The following is a 22164-nucleotide window of genomic DNA, read 5'->3' as shown; positions in this document are numbered from 1 at the left end:
GGACTGCTGGATATTCATAATTGTGTGATTAGGCATATGTTAGGGTAGGCACACGATGATTGAGCTTGGATTTAGGACAGTCATTTTATTTCAATAAATCCGATGGCTTGTTCATTGCGGCAATCTCTTTCTTTGAATAGCCGGTACATATAATCTTATAACAGTCATAATATTTTCTATTACATAAGTTTGAGTATAATCATTTTGCAAATATTATTTTAAGGATTAAGTAAACAACATATAGCAAAAAAGTCACAAATTGTAGGCCCATTACTTGCAAATTTGAGTGAAGTAATGCGTAACACAAAGGATAAAAAAAAAAAAAGAACAAACATTCATTACTACAGAGCGAGCCTATGATCCAACGAGTACATTTCTCCACCAATAACATCATTCTAAAGCCGATCTAAAAGAAGTACAGCAGATAACATTTTTGCTTTAACCCACAAAACACAAAAAAGCAATAGCAAAAAAAATATGGATTCAACTTAATTATACTAAAATGATTCGATGACTCAAAAGCACAATTATGTCATCTTTATATATAAAAAAAATAATAGTTTCCCCCATGAGCTCATTTTCCATGGATGTTCTGTGGGTGGCTCCAGTTTGACTCTCCAATTAGAAACGATAGTGGGAGTTCAGCAATTCAGGCTGTGATCCAAATGACTAACCATGGCTCCCTCTTTCCTGTGTTTGTGTCTCTCTTCAGTTTTAAACAGCACCTGGCATTTGTACGAGTGATGACAGCTGCCCTCGCCATCATTAGAGTCTGCATGTCAAACCAGCTCTTTTGGACAGTGCGTTTCCTCCAGTCCAGGTTTTTCACTCGCGCTGAGTGAGAGTGGAGGGCTATAGCTCGGAGCGGGAGCGAGAGATGCGGGGGCCTTTCCTGATTTCTTTCCTCTTCTCTTCCTTCCGTCTCCTCTTCTCTTCTTCTCTGAGGATTTTCTGGAAAGCCTCAGCTGTATGAAGCACCTTAAACAAAAGATGGTAATACAGGTGGTCACTCAATGCTTCAAACCAGTGTTGGGACAGATTTGAATTTTTAAGCAGTAACGTCGTGCATGTTGATAGAGAAGTATTATGTGTCTGCAGTAACTTACATCGTCTCTCTCAGTCCTGTATGGGTTTGTGAAGTCTGGAGCCTTTTCTGTTATTCCCAGTTCCTGTGACATCTACAGAATAAGATCAGATAAGAAAAATGAAAGAGGGAGCCACAGACTGGGGTCTGTATTGCTTCTACTAAGGCATCAAAATATCTATTACTGTGAACTGTCTGCAGCTTAACAGCCTTTGGATACAGAGATTCAAGATTTGTATCATCATTGTCATAGGAAACAATTAAACTTAATTTAGAGCATCCAACATCGCATGGATCTGATGTAATATAATGTCAGTGGAAGTCAGAGATGATCAAAAAACTGACTTATTGAGTGAAATACCAGCATTTAACAGAGGGCTGGGTCAGGTCCATATTAAACGCAGCTGCTGTTAGTCTGAAAATTAATCCGCAGTATCCCGGTAATCCTCTTGGCACATTGCTTAGGTCAATGATGAATCCTGCAAGAGTTTAGGTCATTAAACCCCACAATAAACACAACTCCATATACTTCACATATTCAAATTCAGAACAGCACAATACATCCGTCAGCACTGATGATATTTGAGGCATGACCCGAGAGAGAAGTGTCAACAAGAATGGATGATGCAGCAGGGTTCTCTTCACGACTCATCAAGAGAAGTCATTACTTCTCATCGTCTTCCTGTGATTTATGCCATCATGTTTTTTTATAATATTCTTTTGTATTATGTTCTGCAAGCTGTTTGTCAGGTTAACTTATTTTATTAAAAACTACTGTGCTAGTTCTTTTTTACCGGTACATCAAATATTGAAAGCAGCTTCAGACCACAAGTACCGTCTGCACAACAGCAGTTTTGAGAAAGTATGTCGCAAATGCTTAGTACTTTTAACATGTTCTCCAGCTGCCAAGACAAATGCAAAACAAATGCCAGTCATAAATAGATGAGTCACAGTGGCCTTACGAGTGTCAGGACATGTTGGTGGGCTCCTCCGGTGAAAACACCCGTCTGATTACAGAAGTGTAGCCCCCATCGCAGCAGGCCACCCCAGTCAGTGTTGCGGTCATAGTAGTGGTGAACGATGCGTGGGAATCTCAACGCTACATCCCCAAAAAAGGCTGTATTCTCAACCACATGGGAGTAAGCTGTGGGAGAAAGAATTGTGACATTATTTTCTGGCACAATACGAGAAATGTAGAGGGTGTAGTTTTTGAGGTAAAAAAATTAAATAAGTAAATCAGAGGTGAGAATGTCTTAGACTGGAGACTGTTACAAGCTTGAGGCTGCGGTTGGAAAAAGGCATCAAACCTTCTTTGATCTTGTCATCCATGGGGAATGGGTCGTCTGGCTGCATGTTGGCTGCTACGAGCACTTGTCGTGAGTCTTCCAATACCTAAGAGTAAAATTATTATTATATGTATGTGTGCATAATTATTCTTTTTATGGTAATTTATGACTAAAACGTGGATTATAATAGTTATACTTATAACAAATACAATATGCATTCAGAATTTGTATTTCACCATACATAAATAACACAACATTGGTTTTCGTGATGATCAAGGATCATTATCTAGAGTACTTTCTCAGTGATAGACAGAATCTTTCAAGCCGGTGCAAAATCAAAAATATTTATTTTTTCTATATTACCAATAGAACAGAACTGAATATAATTTGAAAATAAAAGAAAGATTGAGATCCACAGGCCTATTCATCAAGCATAGACGTCAACTTGGCATTACTGTGAATTATGCTCAGGATTATTAATATTCTGCAACATTCTTTGGATTTGTGTAAACATTGAACGATTTTTAACATCTTGGCTCTCTAACATGTGGTAGAACAGAATGCTGAAAGTGTTTGTTCATTGCCCTTGAAAGGATGAGTCGTGGATAACGGGCCTAAGGGGAAATTATATTATATTACACATTTCATTTCGTAAACATGTCCTCAAATACAAGGTAAACTGGTTCAAATCAAATAAAAAATTTCCTGATAACTGCAAATGTAAATAAAGCTTAGAATGGTTGTTTGTGTTGTAATTTCCTACCTAAGCCCAGCACCAGCAGCAGATCATTAATCACTGCTAGTGCAACCTGTGAAACACTCTTATGTGTCTCTAGCTGCAGGCCAATGCACAGGAAACATTAAGTAAAAGTGCAGTCTGCATATTTTAAGTCCAGGTTTTTTTCTTTCTTTAGGCCAAGTAATGAATTCAGGTAATTTTATCAGGAACCATGGTGGCGCTGCTCTTAAACAAATAACATGGCTTTGATGTCAAGCCATTTCTCCCTGTGGCCCTCAGAGGCAACTGTTGTTGTGATTTTGGGCCTTACAAAAATAAATTGATTTGATTTGATTTGATTTGATGATGTCATCTGGGACTATTTGTACCTTAAAAAGCCCTTTGAGCATGATGTCAATAATCTTGTACTGTTGGTTGATGTCATTGAGCTCCACCAGGTTCTTCAATGCGTTCAGCTGGTCTTTCCTTTTAGTCTCGAACAGGCGCTTGTCTGATGGTGTGGGGTCAGGATAACACGCTCTCCAGATGGGCCAAGCTCACACAGTAATCTGTCAAATATTCATGAGCATGGTTTATTCCACTCTCATGACTTGCACTCACGACCGCAGACATAAACTTATGAACTGAGCTACATGTAAAGGATACAGATCTCAAGGTTGGAGTCTTGTCTTGGTCTATGCATGTCTGTGTCCACCGACCCGAAGGCAGCAGCGGTCAGAGCCAACAGCACTGTCACAATGTTCTGCATGGCCAGCAGGGGGAGGTAGAGAGGCACACCTCTGAAAAACAGCATAAGAAAGATGGAATTGGTTTATTTTTCAGTTTTGGGTTGCAATAAATCATTTAAAATGTACTGTTGGAGAGATCACTGTGTGGACTGTGAGGTGCTGGTTCAGGTGTGTAGCCGTCACTGCTCTGGAGTGCCGGCCAGAGCACTACTTAAGGCCCGGATGGATCTTGGGATAGGTAGAGGCAATGAGGAGACACAGAGACGGGTTCAGGAGCTCTATTGAACCTGACAGGAACACAGCGATGGCTTTCTTTGTCTCCTATTCCTCTGGTTCTGATATTTCTTGTGCAGACTCGTACCGCTGCTTATATGGCTTGTTGCTGTTGTTGTTGCCTTTAATGGTGGCTGGCAGCCAACTGCAAAGGTGCATTTACTGCCATCAACGTTCTTCTGCTTTTTCTTCTTTGGTGTTTTATGGCGACAGGTATCCAAGTGTTAAATTACTGCACATTTGAATTTAAATGTTCCATTGCCACTAAACAATGTGCAATTTGCACACTTTTTACCAAAAGGGTGAAAATGTAGTTGAAACCCAAAAATTAATGACATCAGTGTGAGATTGAAAGGTAAATAACCCAGTTCCAAATTAGCTCCAGCCATTATGTCACAGAATGGTAGAACTTAGTGGTCAAATATACTGTGCAAAGAGTTCAGAAAAATAAAAAAAATTAAATCTGCAAATTACAGAAATGCTAACCAATATATTTTCAAAAAAATGCACCATTCTCTAGACCAGGGGTGTCCAAACTTTTTTCACCAAGGGCCGCATATTGAAAGCATATTGGAGCAGAGGGCCAGAAACGACCCCAAAATGTCGAATTTGTCGAATGACAAAGTGAATTATTAGAAATTTGACATAGTTTTGTCGAGCCTCCACACCTTCAATTAGACTTGGTGCATTAATATTAGGTTGGTATAACATCAAAAGCTTGAATTTTTCCAATTTTACTGTAAAAAGTAGTACGTTTTGTTGTTTGAACCAACTTAGCAGGAAGCCTAAAGGGACAACAAAAATTGGTCTGAAGGCCGCATTTGGCACCCGGGCCGTAGTTTGGGCATAGCAAGTAAGTAAATAAATTTTATTTGTATAGCACCTTTCAGAGGTCACAAAGTGCTTAACAAAATGCCTGCTTGACTCTAAAGAGACGTTCTAAATGGCTAGATGTTTAGGGGGTAAATGTTTATTTATTGACCTTTGGTAAACCAGGAAACTGACCTGCAGCATCTCTTTCAGGAGAGTCCTGGTCCCAGAGGGAGGAGCCATGTTTTTTTTAATACATAAAAAAGTAAATGTGTGTGTTTTCTGGAAAGCAAGTTACTATTTAAAGGGCCACTGTGTGTAAAGGGGGCCATTAACTGTCAGTAAGGTGGTCACCATAAACGTATATAAAAATGTATAACTTATATTAAATATCACAGAGCCCCGCTTTTTCAAACCTCAGGCTCACCATAGCCTTTTACTCAGATGTGGTCATCACCAGTCATGTTTTTCAGCCTCTCTGAGATTTTAATGTGAGACTGAGTGGAAAAATATGAGATTTTTTGTTTTTTAAAGACCAAAAAATGATGAATGCTAATTTAGTTGGGAAACATTACTATCTGGAGGCAGAAAACAATGTTAATGAAAACCCTACAGGGGAAAAATACATAAATAATGAACGCATAATTCAGGACCACTCCATCAACTACTGCACTATCGACAGGGTGCAGAAAGATATTAGCACTTGGCTCAGGGCGAATATGAAGCAGAATGAGTAGCTTTTCTGGAGAATGTTATCTGTAAAACCAAAAGTGACAAAGAATTCAAAGTAAAGACAGAGGAGAGAGTGTTGCCAAGAAAGATAATGAGCACATAATGGAACAAACTGGACTAGTTTTACATGCAAAAATTACAATTCTGGAATCTAGATGGCAAGGAGGTGAGCTTTAACTGTGCTTCAACTGGATGTCATCCGCTGAGAATCTTGTGAATTAGACAGGAAGGAATATGCTCACCGTTATAAGCCCCTAGACTTGTTCAGAGTATTTAATCAGGGCATTCTTTCAGTGCCACAACTTCAGCTGAAGGTAACTACACCAATTCTACCTGAGAAGCTGTGAATTCCTTAGTTAAGTGTTGTCCTGGGCCCCTCAGTGTTTTGGTGAAAAAAGTTGCACTGTGTGTATTTGACGACTAAATTAATTGAATAAGGTCAATTTGGTGCATTCTGGGAACATCATTTGGGTCACTTCCCAGCCTTCTGAGAAAATGCAGCACTAAATATCCTTAAGTGCTGGTTGAAAACCTCCATATTTCTTTATAATAAGAAGAAAGAGCTTTCTCTTTACAGCAGCAGAGACTACACATGGCGTGATGACATATATAGAGTACAAAATCTTAAGTAAGGGTTAGTGTTTTTACATTATAGTCAATATCATTTTTAAACATGTCTGTATAGAAGACTGACTTGAAGCAGTAATGCATCTCAGCCAGGACATCAAGAGTGGATCAATCACCTCTAATGTGGCCAGACAGAACAGAGATGGGTCTAAATGCATCCATTAAATGCAGACATGCAACCACAGGGTGCATTATGCAGGGGTGGTCTGGGAAATAAAGCAGGTGCAAAAGTCACGAAAATAGATGCAGCTGAACGACTTGCTCACAGAATAGTTATTAAGATGTGGCCCTTGCAGCTTGTGACGAGCTGAAAAGAAGAAATGACATATTTGACAAATAAGTGCAGGAGATTTCTGCCTCTAGACATGACAGCAATGAACAGACTGTATGCTTCATGGCACGTTGGGACCAAGCCCAAAAGTCTTCTGCAGGACAAACCAGGTCTCCAATATTCCTGACCTACTAATGCTCACAAGGAGGAAGGACCTGGTTTACATTGCGAGGGTCACTTGCTTTTGCTCGTAGTTATTGCTGAATTCTCAGATGCTCTGGTAAATGACTGGAGAGATTTGTCTTTTCTGTGACAGATGTTGATTTCCTGTGAGGAGGATATGAATGCCAGGCTCCCATATCTAATCATTGGACAAACTTGTGAACATAAAGCCTCTCTGAACCATCTTCCAATACGGTGTGAAATCAAGCTTCTGATATTAAGAGAAGGAATGGAAAAAAACATATCCCAATCAAGTGTGGCAATAGGACTCCACTATTAAGCAGGCAATTGTGTGACGTTCATTCCAAGTGGCAGCACTGACCCTTGAGGGGGTGAGGGGGTGAGGGAGTGAGGGAGTGATGGGGTGAGGGGGTGAGGGAGTGAGGGAGTGAGGGAGTGATGGGGTGAGGGAGTGAGGGAGTGAGGGGGTGAGGGAGTGAGGGAGTGAGGGAGTGAGGGGGTGAGGGAGTGAGGGGGTGAGGGGGTGAGGGAGTGAGGGAGTGAGGGAGTGAGGGGGTGAGGGGGTGAGGGAGTGAGGGAGTGAGGGAGTGATGGGGTGAGGGGGTGAGGGAGTGAGGGGGTGAGGGAGTGAGGGAGTGAGGGGGTGAGGGAGTGAGGGAGTGAGGGGGTGAGGGAGTGAGGGGGTGAGGGGGTGAGGGGGTGAGGGGGTGAGGGAGTGATGGGGTGAGGGAGTGAGGGAGTGAGGGGGTGAGGGAGTGAGGGAGTGAGGGGGTGAGGGAGTGAGGGGGTGAGGGGGTGAGGGAGTGAGGGAGTGAGGGAGTGATGGGGTGAGGGGGTGAGGGAGTGAGGGAGTGATGGGGTGAGGGGGTGAGGGAGTGAGGGAGTGAGGGGGTGAGGGAGTGAGGGAGTGAGGGGGTGAGGGGGTGAGGGAGTGAGGGAGTGAGGGAGTGATGGGGTGAGGGGGTGAGGGAGTGAGGGGGTGAGGGAGTGAGGGAGTGAGGGAGTGAGGGGGTGAGGGGGTGAGGGAGTGAGGGAGTGAGGGGGTGAGGGGGTGATGGGGTGGGGGTGCTACCCAGATGAAGCGGCTTGATGTGGAACAGCAGCAGAGCCAGATTTCCCTCGGGCTGAGCTCCTGCTGCGGGGGGTTTGAGCTCCGGGGGCTCCAGCATCATCTCCCCCTGAGGTAAGTGAGGCTCTCCTCTGCCATCGCTCACACTCAGCAGAGCCGCGGACATGCGTAATGCGCCTCCTCACAGCCACATCTGAATAATCACTGTCATGTGGACTATCAATTACACAACGCTTCATTCATTACAGAAACGATGCCCCACCTGTCAACACACTTTGGTAATGATAAGTTGTGAGTTAATTCAGACTATTTCTAAAAAAGCAGAATGTGCGTTATTTATAGTAATAAACATGGAATAACATGTCTACCGATTACTACTCGTGTCCACGTAATTCTGTTTGTCCAGCAGAATGTGAGCGTGCTCCGGTGCCAGCCCAGGTGCCACTCTCCTGTGCCAGCCAGTGGTGGTCAGCACAGCCACAGTGATGAAGAGCAGGGCACCAAGCCGAAAAAAATCGCACAATTTACTCACCGTGTTGTTTTAGCAGCGAGAAACAGCAGCGCCTTGCCTCCTCTCCTTCAGCCCCTCTGCCGCCACGCAAATCTGTTCGAGGTCAACGTGGAGACGTGCGTGTGCGGGGACGAGCACTTTTTCCCCCTCCGAGATCGTGAGTTCTCAACAAGAACGAGGTAAATGTGTTCATTTACTGCTCCACTCCACTAATGCCACGATCACACCAGCCGCCGCGCTGTGGACGAATGACAGCAGTGATCACGGCGCACGGGGAGGAAGGTTTCTGCACGGACCGTTTAGCGAGGGCACCGCCAGAGCGTGGGGCGCGTGCGTTCCGCTTCATCCACACCCGGCACTTATTTGACAAGAATAAAATGAGTAGATCATATATTAATGCCATTACACGCACAACTGAGCTACTTTATTTTGTTATTATATTTAATGTGATCGTTTTTTACAAGATGCAACATAGAGTGGAAAATACATCTTCAAACAATAATGCAACACACTCATTATGATAAACACGTTTGAACAAAGCAAACTGTATCCAAAACAATGTACACATTCAAGTTTGTGAACAGAATATTCACAGCAATAGATTCAATATTTTACAAAAAACATTAGAATTAATTTGAACTGAAACAACTGAACAAAGGGAAACTGAAAAGGTGATCTGCATTAGTTTGTTTTCCATGTAACACCAGACAAACAGATGGGTACATTTTCGACATGTCTAAAGAATTAAGTTAAGGATTGTGCACAGGAGGGGAAAGTATCAACACAACACATGTACCAAAACACCAGGTACTGCCTCCAGACCCTGAATGCTGTGAGCTTCACAGCACAACAAAATAAATCAATAAACAGGGAGAGGTGTATGTTCTTTGAAGGAGAATTTATGGGTTGTTTTAGGCAGAAAACACATTTCTAAGTGGTCCTACAGTAGACACTGTGCAGAGCACAAGTGTGACTGATGGTACACTGAAGGATACTGGATGTTTTCAGTTGTCTGTGGGCCGAGGGACTCCAGGATGCTTCCAACTCGCTGCTTGTCCTGGTTTGTAAGAGACGGGTGCAATGTGCTGCACTGAATCTGCAAGAACAAGACATAGTGGTTTTTGAAGCAGATGGAGGGCGAGAACAAAAAGCTAAGCCCCTTAAGACACAGAGCCAATATTAATCAACAGGTTAGCGTGCAAAAAGAATAGGCAAATAAGGTCAAGTCTCGCAGGGAATTTCGAAAACATTACTTCAGCTCACTAGGGATTTATTGAGCATGGCATAAGAAGCATGGCAAAACCTTCCTCTACTCTTAATTGGATTAATTTCACACTGTACAAAGGACTTAACATTCGCAAACTATGCAAAACAAATGTTGTATTGCTCTAATATTAGAATAGAATAATACAATTCACAATAATAAGCCATTTACTTGTTTCTGACATCATTGTATCCTTTGAAGAGTCCCAAAGCCCAATTTTTACTCTACTCCAAGTGAAAAAAATCTTCCATCAATGTCTATCTAACAGTCTTTGTAAAGGTTTCTTAAAAATAATGTCTAGAGTACACAAAAATACAGAAACACTCAAAACTAGAAAATGCTTATTTAAAGCATGGTGTTAAAACCCACAACAGTGAGAAGAAATCAGAATGGAACACAATGGTAAGCAATAATAGAGGGGTTCATAAAGATCTGAAAGACAAAACCCCAGATATCCTCTAGTGTGCTTATCTCAAGATGTCTATGGGGCTTTTGAGTCCACACAAGGCAGAATCTATTACAAGTAGTTGATGATATATTACATAGAAGCCAACATAATGATAATTAGCAGAGCATGTCTTCTCATGTGGTACACTGCTGAGCGTCTTTGACTATGCTTTATCTTTGTACTTTTCTTCAACTATCTGTCTAAGAACTGAATATTTCAGTGCAGCCAATCTGCCGTGCTCGTGCTGTTATCTTTCAGTGCTGTCATCTTTCTCCGCTCGCTGTCCCCTGCAGACCAGCTGGTCAGCACTTTATCAAGTTCCACTAAAAGTTCATAAAAGCATAAATCCAGTGCTGTTACTCATCAAGAAGTTTAATCTCACTTCTGACTCTTGATACAAGTTAAAATGTAATTCGAAACTTGAAATATAACAAGTCAAATAAGTTTTAACAGACCTATGAATATTTGCTTTTGTCCATTGTCTTTGCACTGGAAAGCTTGCAGAATATTGTATCATAGATAAAATGTTGGTATAAATGATATATAACGATGGAAGAAGTTATAATACAATGTTACTATAATAAATACATTTCTGGTATGCCACTCAATTGGCGGTACAGATTTTGTGAATTTTCTACCCTGGTCCTGAAGTGATTGTGATCAACTTTTTCATGACTCACCGAGACACCCACTTTTACATCTGATTTTACAAAAATAAATGTATTTTGTTGATTTAGTTTTCACAGTGGATGTTCATTTAACAAAACCAAATTTAGTCCTGATTGATTTAAAGCTAATTTAGGTTTAGCAGAGTTAGCATTGTACAGCAAAGCGCTAAATTCAAATCTTAACTCCTTCATAAAAGTAATGAGACACTGAAAGCCTGCATGGGGGGCACTGGCGGGCGTGAGAGGCTCCAAACATCTTCTATCAGTGGAGGAAGTATGACTGTCACATTGAGCCCTGGCTTCCCTAAACTGCCACGTGTCTCTACAAATTCTTGGTTACTCGCTCACGCTGACAGAAAGATGTGCAAAGAGCTGTGTGTGCGTGTGCCTTCACACTACATCCCTGGCACACCGCGCTGGGAGCTGTGGAGTGTGCCATCATTCTGTCACCTCTCTGATTCTGAGCTACTTTCAGAATACTAAACACATTTCTGGTCCAATGTGATGCCAAATACCCGCTACACAATGGAATCAAATGTGCATCTCAAATGTTATTTTAGCCTGTGCTATAAAGTTAACAATTTACCGAAACATAATTTACTTAGCATATACCTAAAAGTTACTCACACTAATGCACAGTCTAAGTGGATAACCAAACTGGTTATTTTTGGCCTGAAAAAGGATTCTGACATTGATGCCAGAGAGAGCACGTATAATTTGACTGTACAACTTGCATTTAATAATTTTCTAGGACTGAACGCACATAATACAAATAGAGAATTAATGAAAAAAGTAACTACATATAAGGGGCAATACTGTGGTTTGGGGAGACGCCATTTTTCTTGAGCAGGCTAAGCCCTGACAGTAACTGTTCATCACAGCTGCCACCGTGGCTGTATTTATATCGATCTCACTGAAAATACTTGTGATTAGCCAAAGCCTTCAAACACTGGTTTGTTTGAATGCTTTGCTTCAAACCATTTGTCTAGTTTGATCTGAGGCCACACTATGAGGCTCTTAGGATTACCAAACAATTATATTTTGGGAATAGAAATAAAAAGAAAATACAATTGTATTCCAACAAACCTGCCCCACAAAGTCAAAAGTATTGGAACATAATCACTTGAAATTTCAGAGATTTTTAAGATGTTAGAGGCATTCACATTCATTTTTAAATCTCAATGCTTAACTGGGGCACCCAGTCGATCAATATATTTTTAGCATGATGTAAATAGTGTCGAGTTTGCAATATACATGGTTTGTGTTCATCAGTGCTCTTTAGATATCCTTGTGTTGTGTGGTGTCCGTTCCTTCAAGAGAGCCAAGTGTACCTGTGTGAGGAGCTGCCTGAGGGCTTCCGCTGCTTTCTGGCCGAGCTCCTTCACTCCTATTTTCTCCACAACCTGCATCACTCTGAGCAAGTCAGGATCCCACAGCACCGCTGTGCAGCTGTGCTTCAGCAGCTGCACAAAACAGTCAGCATATGAATATGTATGTATGTATGTTCCTTTAAGTAATCCCCAAACAAGTCAACTAAAAAAAGGAGCCATGAGGGCAGTGTTGGTAAAACATTACAGGTTCTTTACTGCAGTCAAATATTCTTGTGGGCTCCAATGCATGTGAAATAATAATGCACTTTACAAGCTCGCCAAATCCTCTCAAGGAGCTACAATGCAGTCATCATTCAGAGTACCTAACAGTGGTAAGCTACTTCTCTAACTATAGCTGCCCTGGGGCAGACTGATGGAATCGAGGCTGCCAATCTGCGCCCCCCTCTGACCAGCACCAACACTCATGAACTCATCACCTTCATACTAGGCAAGGTGGCTAAAGTGTAGTGCATAAGGTACGTCAGTTCTTGGTCCATGTGGGAATCAATCCTCCATCCATCGGGTTAGTGGACGAGATGTGGCCTGTGTGTGTGTCAGGAGCGTCTCACCAGAGTCATGAGCTGGAGAGTGGCAGGATGCAGGAGGCTGCTTTGTCCAGAGCCAAGCAAGCAGAAGAGCAGGAAGCGACACCAGGGCTGGCACACAATATAGTCAGCTAATAAACCAAGAAGAAAAATCAAACCCTACCTTTTATTCAAAATACATTTCTCCATTATCACTACAACACATTACACACAATAATGTATTCATACAATTTCAGATGGAGCTTATTATCAATGTTTAAGTAAAATGAATGGTAGTGAGTCAACTACAGAAAGCATCACTGAATTTCTATAATTGAAATTGTATGGAAAAATAGATACAACTGCAAGCGCTCGAGCTCTTCATTGAAGCCTGTGATGAACGCAAACTTGGAAATGTGTGTATTCAAAAACATTTGTACCCAATCATACTTATGATCTGGTAAACTACAATATCTCAAGCAGAATATTTCCAAATCACAACATATAAATATGTAAAGTTGCACAATAACACATGCTTGTAAGGGATTGTATTTAGTTTTTTTATTTGTACCTGTCTACTTACTTTACCTGTCGTGGGGCTCTTTCTCCTTAGGAACCCCAGGAGGGAGCTCAAACATTTCACCGAGGCTCCCAGTAACAAGTCATGCTTCTGAAACAAGCACATTGTTATTATCAGTCAGACTTTATTTATAAAGCTCTTACATTCAATTCAACACGGAGGGCTTTACAGTGCATCACACCCCACACAACCACCCCCACAACAGCCTGACCCACATAACCACACATCCTACACACGGTCAAATATACACATAAACACATGCATACAAGAATTTGACATGAGGCTGAGTCCAGAACCAGAGCCAGTTGGGGAAGCACCTTCAGAGGAGCCGTCTGCACCAGGAGCAAAGAGCCTCCCACAGCCACAGGGCACAGAGGAGAGACGAGGCAGAGGCTCCTCCACCAGGGGCCCACGAGCCAGGCCCCAGCAGCCACAGTCCACCACTGCTCCTGGTACAGACGCCTAATGTAGCATCAATAAAACTTGTGGGAGCTCAAAACTAGAACATAAATAAATATAAAATAGCAAACCTAAAAATAAATAAATTAGTAACAAAAATTAAATCTAAAAAGGTAGGTCTTGAGCCTGCTATTACTACCATGAAAGTTTTCTTTGACCCTGAGATATTAGGTAGAAGTTTTAAATCTTTGGATGAAACACATGAAAAAAACTGAGACAAATAAATTACAACAGACAAACAACAAAGGCAGCTTTTCCACATACGCATGGACATGTTAGGTGTCTGTAAATATGCAGCCATGAAACAAAAAGAACCAGGATAATACCAGAGAGTAACTAAATAAGGGTTTAATAATGTATGCCTCTCGCACTGAAGTGAGGCTGGCAGCGAGCAGTGTGCTATGTTGTGTGTCCAAAAATACTGAAGTAGGCCAGGTGGATATAGCGCTGAGCAAAGTTGTAGTGTAATCCTTCTATCCTTGAGAGGAAAAGAGGATCCAAAAGTTGGGATAAAGGAGGAGCAAAGAGACAAAAGAATGAGAATAAGGTGCTTCCAATGCAGTCGTTTTTTTCAGCAGCTATTAGCAAGAGCGTCAAGAGAAAACATAGAGGTAAATACAGCAAAGAAGAGAGGACAGTTTCTCATTTCAATTTCCTGATGACAGAATGCAGAGCACTAAACCATAACAGTAAAGCTTCGTGCAGCACTACATTCTGCGACACAGGCTAGAGAGAGGAAATATGCCACTGTGTCTGTCTCTTTCCAGTCTGTTTAACACATACAGTACAAGTTTGATAAGGGTACTGAACATTAGAGTAATTGCTACATTGATATGAACATGTACACCACCCCATATCATCAAATTGCAAGTACAATTTTAAACCTCAACCTGTAGCACGTTTAATCAGGCACGCTTTGTAGTTTTTTGTTTTTGTATGTTTTTTTTCTTATTTTAGTTTGAAATAAGACAGTATAATCACATACCAAAAAATGTAACGTTGCCAAATACAAAAAAAGATCCAGGGTATCAAAGGATAGAGTCGATGTCGGAAATGTTGCAAGGCTGGTTTTTGCGCCCAGAGTCAGCATGGGGCGAAGACGGATGCTTCAAACGCCCCCAAAATACATATTTAAATGTGTCAGGTTTTTTTGAACGCACCCATTGTGATAGCTGTTTATTGCAACGGTAAACCCAGTTCACAAACCTGCAAAAGTAGTTCGTTGAGTGCCATAAAAAGGAACTGGGCTCCTTTTGATCCCAGTGGGTACAAAATTCCGTCCTCAACCCCCAAAGGTCTGGGGCCCACTAGGCAAGGAGCAGTGGCTACACACAGCACCGGTGATGCAAAGTCCACATCAAGAAGAGCCTGCAGCAAACTCAGGTAACTCACTGTGGATAGAGACAGAAACTGAATCACTAAACCACTATGAATCCCATCCCACATATAGGCGCAATAACTCATTATACTTCTACCAACTTTAACTAACTACCTGATCTTCTTATATCACTATTGCACATACATATAGATGCAATAAGTGCAATAACGCATCTAGCGCCGGGGGTCCAATCCTAAAACATATACATTATACACTTTTTTGATGTGTATTGTTGTTTGTGGCGAATGGTGAGTGCGAGCCAGTCGGTCAGCAAAGACGGATGGGATATAATAAAGCTAATGCAGCGTGATAAAAGGCAGGGAGGGCTAGAAATAGACCACAACCACAAAAACACACAGCTAAGGGATGGACAGTGAGAAAGAGACATACTCTAAGAAATAAGAAATAAAGCCTAGAGTGATCTGAGCCAGCCGTCTAAACTACACTTTAGACTATGATTTCTCAGATTAGAGCTCTCTGGGGGAGGGAGCACTCAATTAGTGTCCATGCAGGGGGCAGAGAGCGACAGGGAGGGATAAATGGAAGGATGGAGGGAAGAGGCGATACATCACACCGACCCTGACAGGCTGCTTATCTGGCTGACAGACAAAGACACAAGAGCGGCAGAACGATCTATGTTTGAGCGCTGTGGTGGAAGATACTATATGCCACTTTGGGTAATGGAAACGGGCCAAACGCAAGCATTCGGTTTGGTTTTAATCCACAGAGTATTAAACATTTGCAGTCACAACCTACACAGGGCATATGTAAACCTAATAGAGGGAATTCACTGTTAGCTTGACCCCGACTGAATCTGATGTGCACCAGTGGCCGTATCAATAAGATATAACTGAGCTATGTCAAAAGACCAACAAAAAATATAAATGTTTAAAATAAGACTTAGCTCTTAGTAAATGCCTGAATGTTACTTTAGTTACCCAGCAAGACACTGTCAGTGTTCCTTTTATTAAAAACGAGTTGTTGCATGGCTTTGTCCAGACTCCAACTGATGCTTTTATGGATCTTAAAATATAACAACACAAGAAACAGGAAAATGTAATGAAATTATTTCAAAGAATCTGCAGTAGTATATTTTTTTCAAACTGACTGAGCCAGAAATCCAGATGACTTCCTTAATTATAAATATATCAATCATTTTACTACAATATAAGAAATACTTCAAGCATTGCATTTTGACCTTGTTTTGATGAGAAAAGATGGACAGTATGTACCTTAGCTGAGTGTACAGTCTGCAAAGTAATGAGGGAGGACAAGAGGAGGTGGCTGCTGCCCAGAAGGGCTGCTGAGGCTGGGGAAGGAGAGGAGGAGACGATGGTCTGCAAAAGCTCCATCAGTGCAGTGTTGGAGAGCAGCATGGAGACCGCTGGGAAGAGCAAGCATAACAGGACATTTAGAAGCATTTACTACATTTTCTTTTGGTAACATGCCACTGCATTACTGGTCTTTGAAATAATTACTGAAGTTTTGTATACTTTCCTTAGAGATCGAGGAATGTTATTCTCGACCAAATTATTGCAGTAATGTGAAAGAACAAGATCTCCCAATGACAATGGAAATAAGCCTTTTCTGATTCGGAGTCTGATCTCCATAACCGTTGTCACGAGTTCCCAGACAATGTCTGCAAATTGAGAATAACTAATTGTTTTTTTTGTTTGAGCTTTTCTTAAAGAACTACATTTCCTTTTTTAAAATCAAGGTGGTGGTTTCCTAGTATAAAAAATGTATTTTTTTTTTTTTTAAACTATAACCTTAAAGGCGTAATGGACAATTTTTTGGCACCAAATTGAGTCTTATTTCCTCGTGGCGTGGACTGCCGATTAGTCCTGCCACGTATCAATCATAAAACGCACCTACCGCTCACCTGCAGCCTCGTCGGCTCGTCCCCATGAGAGCAGCACGTTTCCCCGTGGCTAAGCGCATTGATCTATCATAATATAGTTCCCTCAGTGTACAGGACAAAATTAAGACAGAGAAAGTCAGTTCGAGCTCAGAAGAGACGGAAATCTACGGGAGACGAGAGATGCGATGCGATCCATCGCGCTAATAAACAAACGCACTTTGCTTTTTTGTGCGTCCGCACGGGGGGAGTGCACATGCGCACATCCGCCTGAGTTCTCAAATCGGCGAAAAATTGTCCATTACGCCTGCTAGCATATTATTTAATTATTCAACACTTACAAATTTACATAGTACCGCACTTAAGGTTGTATTAAAATCGTGACAGTAACAGAAGTGGCTAATATAATTCAATGTTCAAAGCATTTTCCATGTGTGTGGTTAAATATCAACCATATACGCATAATGAGAGAGCTGTCATACTTTAAACTATGTGAACTATGAAATTGGACTTATAGTGCATTAGAGTATTTGCCTTACCTCTGTCGGTGTTGGATACCACAGTCAGTCTAAGGCAGTTGTGCATGTAGCGGAGGGCAGGCAGCAGGCTCTCCGTATTATTGGGTTTGAGTTTTCCTGTTAAATTACTTACTGCCAAATACAAACACAATCTATGTCAATTTGATACATCCACCTCACAAATAACATATAATACAACATGAAGTACAAGCGGTCAAAATGAGTTTCCTCCGCCGGGTGGCTGGGCGCTCCCTTAGAAATAAGGTGAGGAGCTCGGCCACACGGGGGGAGCTCGGAGTAGAGCCGCTGCTCCTCCAGCTGAGGTGGCTCGGGCATCTGTTCCGGATGCCTCCTGGGCGCCTCCCTCGGGAGGTGTTTCAGGCATGTCCCACCGATAAGAGGCCCCGGGAAAGACCCAGGACACGTTGGAGAGACTATGTCTCTCGGCTGGCCTGGGAACGCCTCGGGATCCCCCTGGAGGAGTTGGAGGAAGTGTCTGGGGAGAAGGAAGTCTGGGAGTCCCTGCTCAGACTGCTGCCCCCGCGACCCGGCCCCGGATAAAGCGGCAGAAAATGGATGGATGGATGGACAACATGAAATGCAAATCAAATGCAGCAGTGTTTTCATTTTCGATCTGTCACATACATCATGACAAGACACACGTGAGTTACAAGTATGAGTGACCTACTTCACTGTGAGATCAAATATTAAATCTGTTAAAATGCAGCAGACAGAGATGTTAAGGCATTTGTCTGGCATTTCAATTAAATTATAATCTGCCAGATATGCACATAGTAACATCCCTTATAAGAAGCAATTAATTAACAATTAACAAGTACTTAAGTACAAGTACTGCTAATAATGTCAGTGAATCAGCAGTTATAGCTTGACAAAGATAGACCTTCTTGCAGTATGTGCTTTGTCTTCACTAAAGCCAAATATTTGTCTGCATTTATGTATTTTCATTTAGGATTTGAGTGATGCTTAAAATGATTCATAGTGATTTTCATTCATAGTCCATTTCAATAGGCTTTTGCATTTGCACCTTTTGATTGCCCTTGTTTGCCCTACACAATACAAAAGCTAGTGTGCCTTTCTGTACACACTTGACGCCCTTTAATCTGGCTCACCTTGAAAGACTGATGACTCTGCAAATTGTTTACAATTGGAAATGATTATGTAATTATAATGAATGTAGTCAATATAAAGAGTTGTCTATATGAGGAACGGAGAATTTATGATTTACTATTGGTTGATTGTGCTATAACTGTGTGGTCTCACCATGGTAAAGTAGCTTGAAACTCTCTCCATCCATCTTGCTGTAGGAAACAGACAATGGCTCACTGGCTTGCGTCGTACACAGCAGCCTCAGCACCAGTGGGAGGGACTTGACTGCTCAACCAAAGAACATTTCAGGGTTAAATATCAGGAACAGGCAGTGTAATAACAAAATCAGCATGCAGGTGTACACGACATTTGTCTGTGTACAAAAAAAGGATCAGATTTGGAACCAGACACTTGGCCTCATTACTCAGGGCACAGAATACTGATGTTCCCCTGGATTTTCTTTTGGCTCAAACCAAAATAAACAACATCGCTCAAGCTGTCAGACATGAGTCTTGAATTTGGAAGCAAGCTTAACATGCAGTGACTACTAAAATGTTTGTAGTTATAAGCAAAGATAAATGTAAATGGCCTGACTGATGCATGATACTGCTAAACAGGTAAGATAAAGTAAACGGTGAGAAGTTCAGTATCTGGTAAATTGTAAGTATGAGTATTAAACAAGTCCAGTTGGAAAGCGAAGCATCTGGGGGAAATATAATAAATATATGAATGCAAATTATACTGAACTCAAGTAGAACTGTGAACTAAGAATACTTAAAATCCTCAAAGGCCTCGGGTTGAGCAGAACGCAAAAAAGACAAACCACAGTTACAGTTTTCACAACCAAGCTCATTAATCTAGCCAAACATCCACATGTGTGAACTGCTGAAAGTCCACTGTTCTCTCACACTCAAACCTGATGTAGAGATATATCGAAAAATGTATCATATTTTACAATTGTTGTTTTAGAGATATGCAAAATTTGAGTGTATAATCTATAAAAGTAATGATCAAAAAAACAGCAAAATAAGCCGTTTAAGAATGAAAATATTTAAGGTGTTGTGTAATCTTTAAAATAAAGAAAAAATATTTCTGCACTTTTATTATTTTTATTTTTCAGCCTTATTATGTAGTCCCAAAAATGTAAAGATATTAGTCTTTGTCAATATTGCCCACCCAATCTCCACAAAGACCCCAAAGACAAAAGGAACTAAATTCTATGAGTTAAGACACTGCATGCTGATGCTGACAATAACAAAGTGGATACTGATGTGGACAATGCTGGGAAACTGGGGGGAGCATTCATTCATAACTTTCATTTATAACATGTAGTATCTGATCATCAAATGAAGATTGGAATTGATTCAAATGACATACTTTTTGTATATAAGTACATAAGTATACAAGTATAAGATTTATTCATGTTTCTTACCCTGTGTTATGTTTCCTTGTCCAAGCTCATATCCTACCTCCTCAAAGCTGAGCTTCTGCAAAGATTGGAGCAAAGCTGGCCCTAGATTTGAACACAGTTCTGCTTTGTAATGCGTTTGACTGCTCAAGAGAACTTCCAGCACGTTCAGAGCTCGCTCTGCCAGACCACTCTCTCTGGTGCACACCATCTCCTGGAACAAGAGACAGACATGATATGGTGCACAAGCAAAAAAACTAAAATATGAGAGAAAGATGGGTTTGTTTTGATTTCAGGGCTCGCACCAGGAGGGTTGTGGTAACAGTGGGGTACTTTTCTATCAAAGTTAGAAGCTCCGTTATTTCAGGTTCATTGTCTTTTTCACCATGCTGATTTTCTCTACTGTCTTCCTGTCAGGGAAAAGGTTATTCACATAGTAACTCTGATAATTACACAGTATACGTATATAAAGTGGAGCACAATATACAACAAATTGATTCACATTAAAATATAAATAAACAACAAACATACGCATTTGAAATTGTTTAAATTGCTTTGTATATAATCAGATTGCTTTGTAAATCATTCTTTAATGTATTTTCTCTGTAAATATCTGTAAATATTAAAATAACAGTAAATCTACTTTTCAATAATAATTTTCTCAGTTAACGTTAACAGAGTCAATCTTGAAAACTGTTAATTTGTTACAATGAATGTAAAATAGTAAACACAACTAAAACGAGCAGAATGTATTTTTCTTGTCGAGGAATATTGTCGGACCTCTCGCATTCACAACAGTTTGTGCTTTGTTTATCTGTGAAACAGATATAATTAAACGTTCAACGTTAGTTGAAAATTGTTAAATTGTAAAGGGCCAGTTACTTCAGTTAAAATGTTTAGTTTAGGAATGTTTATGTGTGGCCAATGCATTATTTTTTTATTATTGCTATGTGTTGTTTGTTAATTATTTGATGAGAGCTGTGCACTTACAGTGGAAGAATACTGTTGGAGCCCCACAACACAAAGCAACTACTACATCTAAAGGGGTGGGCTGGTTGCACAGAGCATACTAAGTATTGTCAGAACTGCACATTTTTTCTGTAAAGTGATTTATTGTTAGGTTCTTAAAAGTAAATATACACACCATCTTACCATATTCAAACCTGGATCTGAAGCTTTCCTGGTTAGCCAAAGTTCTAAGACCTGTGCTCTGAATCTTTCTGCAAACTCAGCGTAGCGGCAGATGAAGTGCAGGACAGACGAGTGGTGGATGTACACGGAAGAGAACGTGTGGCAGGATGAGAGTGCCATGTTGATGCAGTTTAACTGAGCCTGAGAAAAAAGTGAATAAGCAACATACTGTGTATGGCAAAACAACTAATACAACAAAACAGAGATTGTCAAAGCTCAATTTATGGTTCAAATGTAGTTTGTAAAAAAAGTGATAAAAAATTATCCCAAATCCTATTTAATGGCCAGACAGCACTGTGTGCAAGTAAAGGACAGCAGATAAAAGGTATTTAAATGCCTCGGAGTGGTACTAGATTCAACATGTTCAAAGAAATTCTAAAAACTCAATTTTAATTCACGAAATTTGGATAAGGCAGCAATTTTGCACTCAATGATACTATCTCATATTAAGTACTGTATTACAAGCTAGTCCTACACAAGTTGTTTTTTAGATTTGAAAGCAGCCTGTTTGATCTAAAAGGTCGTACACGTTTTGGCGCCTCCACCTATGAATGATTTTATCAATCAAAAATCTTCTGCTGGATCCCGAATAACTTGGGCCACTGTGAGAGTGGACTGTGAAAACGTCTTGTCATATCAGGATGTCGCCTTCTCAGAGAGGGATTGCAAAGGTTTTCATACCTTTAAGACAAAAAATATTTATTATACCATAGGGAGACGCAAATCTCTGGAATAAACTGCAGTAGAAATCAGTACAATATAGAGGTATGTGCAATAAGAATTAGTGCAATATAGGGGTGTGTACAATTGGAATCGGTGCAATATGGGGACATGTGCAATACAGATAAATAGTTTTTTTAATTTTGTCCTGCTTCTGTCCAGCTGTAAACAAACTGTGTAAATATTGTGTGTATGCTTTCGGTCAACCTGCCAGGGGCTATAATCTGGAACTATAACATTTGTTTAACTATTCATTGATATGCATTGTCCCCATCTTTCCTTACATAAATACATATATATTAGATTCTCTCAAATATATTATTGTCATTCAATAATCTCTAGCTCCAAGCTGTAAAAC

At 40.8% G+C, this 22164-nt stretch overlaps 2 protein-coding genes across 3 annotated transcripts in view; both read right to left on the bottom strand.

Moving 5' to 3' along the window:
• Position 1: 1 nt before the first annotated feature.
• Positions 2-8427, bottom strand: ccdc134 (coiled-coil domain containing 134). The gene is made up of 7 exons (XM_072443697.1): positions 8335-8427; positions 3755-3888; positions 3478-3599; positions 2392-2476; positions 2047-2228; positions 1107-1178; positions 2-978 (listed from the first exon to the last, which is right to left on the bottom strand). The coding sequence occupies exons 2-7, from the start codon at positions 3855-3857 to the stop codon at positions 853-855; spliced, it is 690 nt and encodes a 229-aa protein (XP_072299798.1). The 5' UTR covers positions 3858-3888; positions 8335-8427; the 3' UTR covers positions 2-852.
• A 533-nt stretch (positions 8428-8960) lies between these two features.
• LOC140358686 (meiosis inhibitor protein 1) overlaps positions 8961-22164 on the bottom strand; it is a 30250-nt gene continuing 17046 nt past the window's right edge. For both annotated transcript variants that reach the window (XM_072443692.1, XM_072443693.1), the window contains exons 20-32: positions 21048-21227; positions 20201-20305; positions 19920-20109; positions 18662-18772; positions 17402-17512; positions 16237-16388; positions 15943-16027; positions 14833-15017; positions 13176-13257; positions 12633-12739; positions 12025-12156; positions 9309-9409; positions 8961-9049 (exon numbers count right to left, since the gene is read on the bottom strand). In XM_072443692.1, coding sequence (XP_072299793.1) covers positions 8995-9049; positions 9309-9409; positions 12025-12156; positions 12633-12739; positions 13176-13257; positions 14833-15017; positions 15943-16027; positions 16237-16388; positions 17402-17512; positions 18662-18772; positions 19920-20109; positions 20201-20305; positions 21048-21227 — 1596 coding nt within the window. In that variant the 3' untranslated portion in view covers positions 8961-8994. The remainder of the gene's footprint in view (positions 9050-9308; positions 9410-12024; positions 12157-12632; positions 12740-13175; positions 13258-14832; positions 15018-15942; positions 16028-16236; positions 16389-17401; positions 17513-18661; positions 18773-19919; positions 20110-20200; positions 20306-21047; positions 21228-22164) is intronic.

The sequence above is a fragment of the Eucyclogobius newberryi genome, unplaced genomic scaffold, assembly GCF_026437365.1.
Source record: "Eucyclogobius newberryi isolate DKJ021-1_F unplaced genomic scaffold, fEucNew1.0.hap1 SCAF_13, whole genome shotgun sequence".
NCBI classification, from domain to species: Eukaryota; Metazoa; Chordata; class Actinopteri; order Gobiiformes; family Gobiidae; genus Eucyclogobius; species Eucyclogobius newberryi.
Note: the sequence above shows the minus strand (reverse complement) of the source record. Positions and strands in the feature narration are given on the sequence as shown.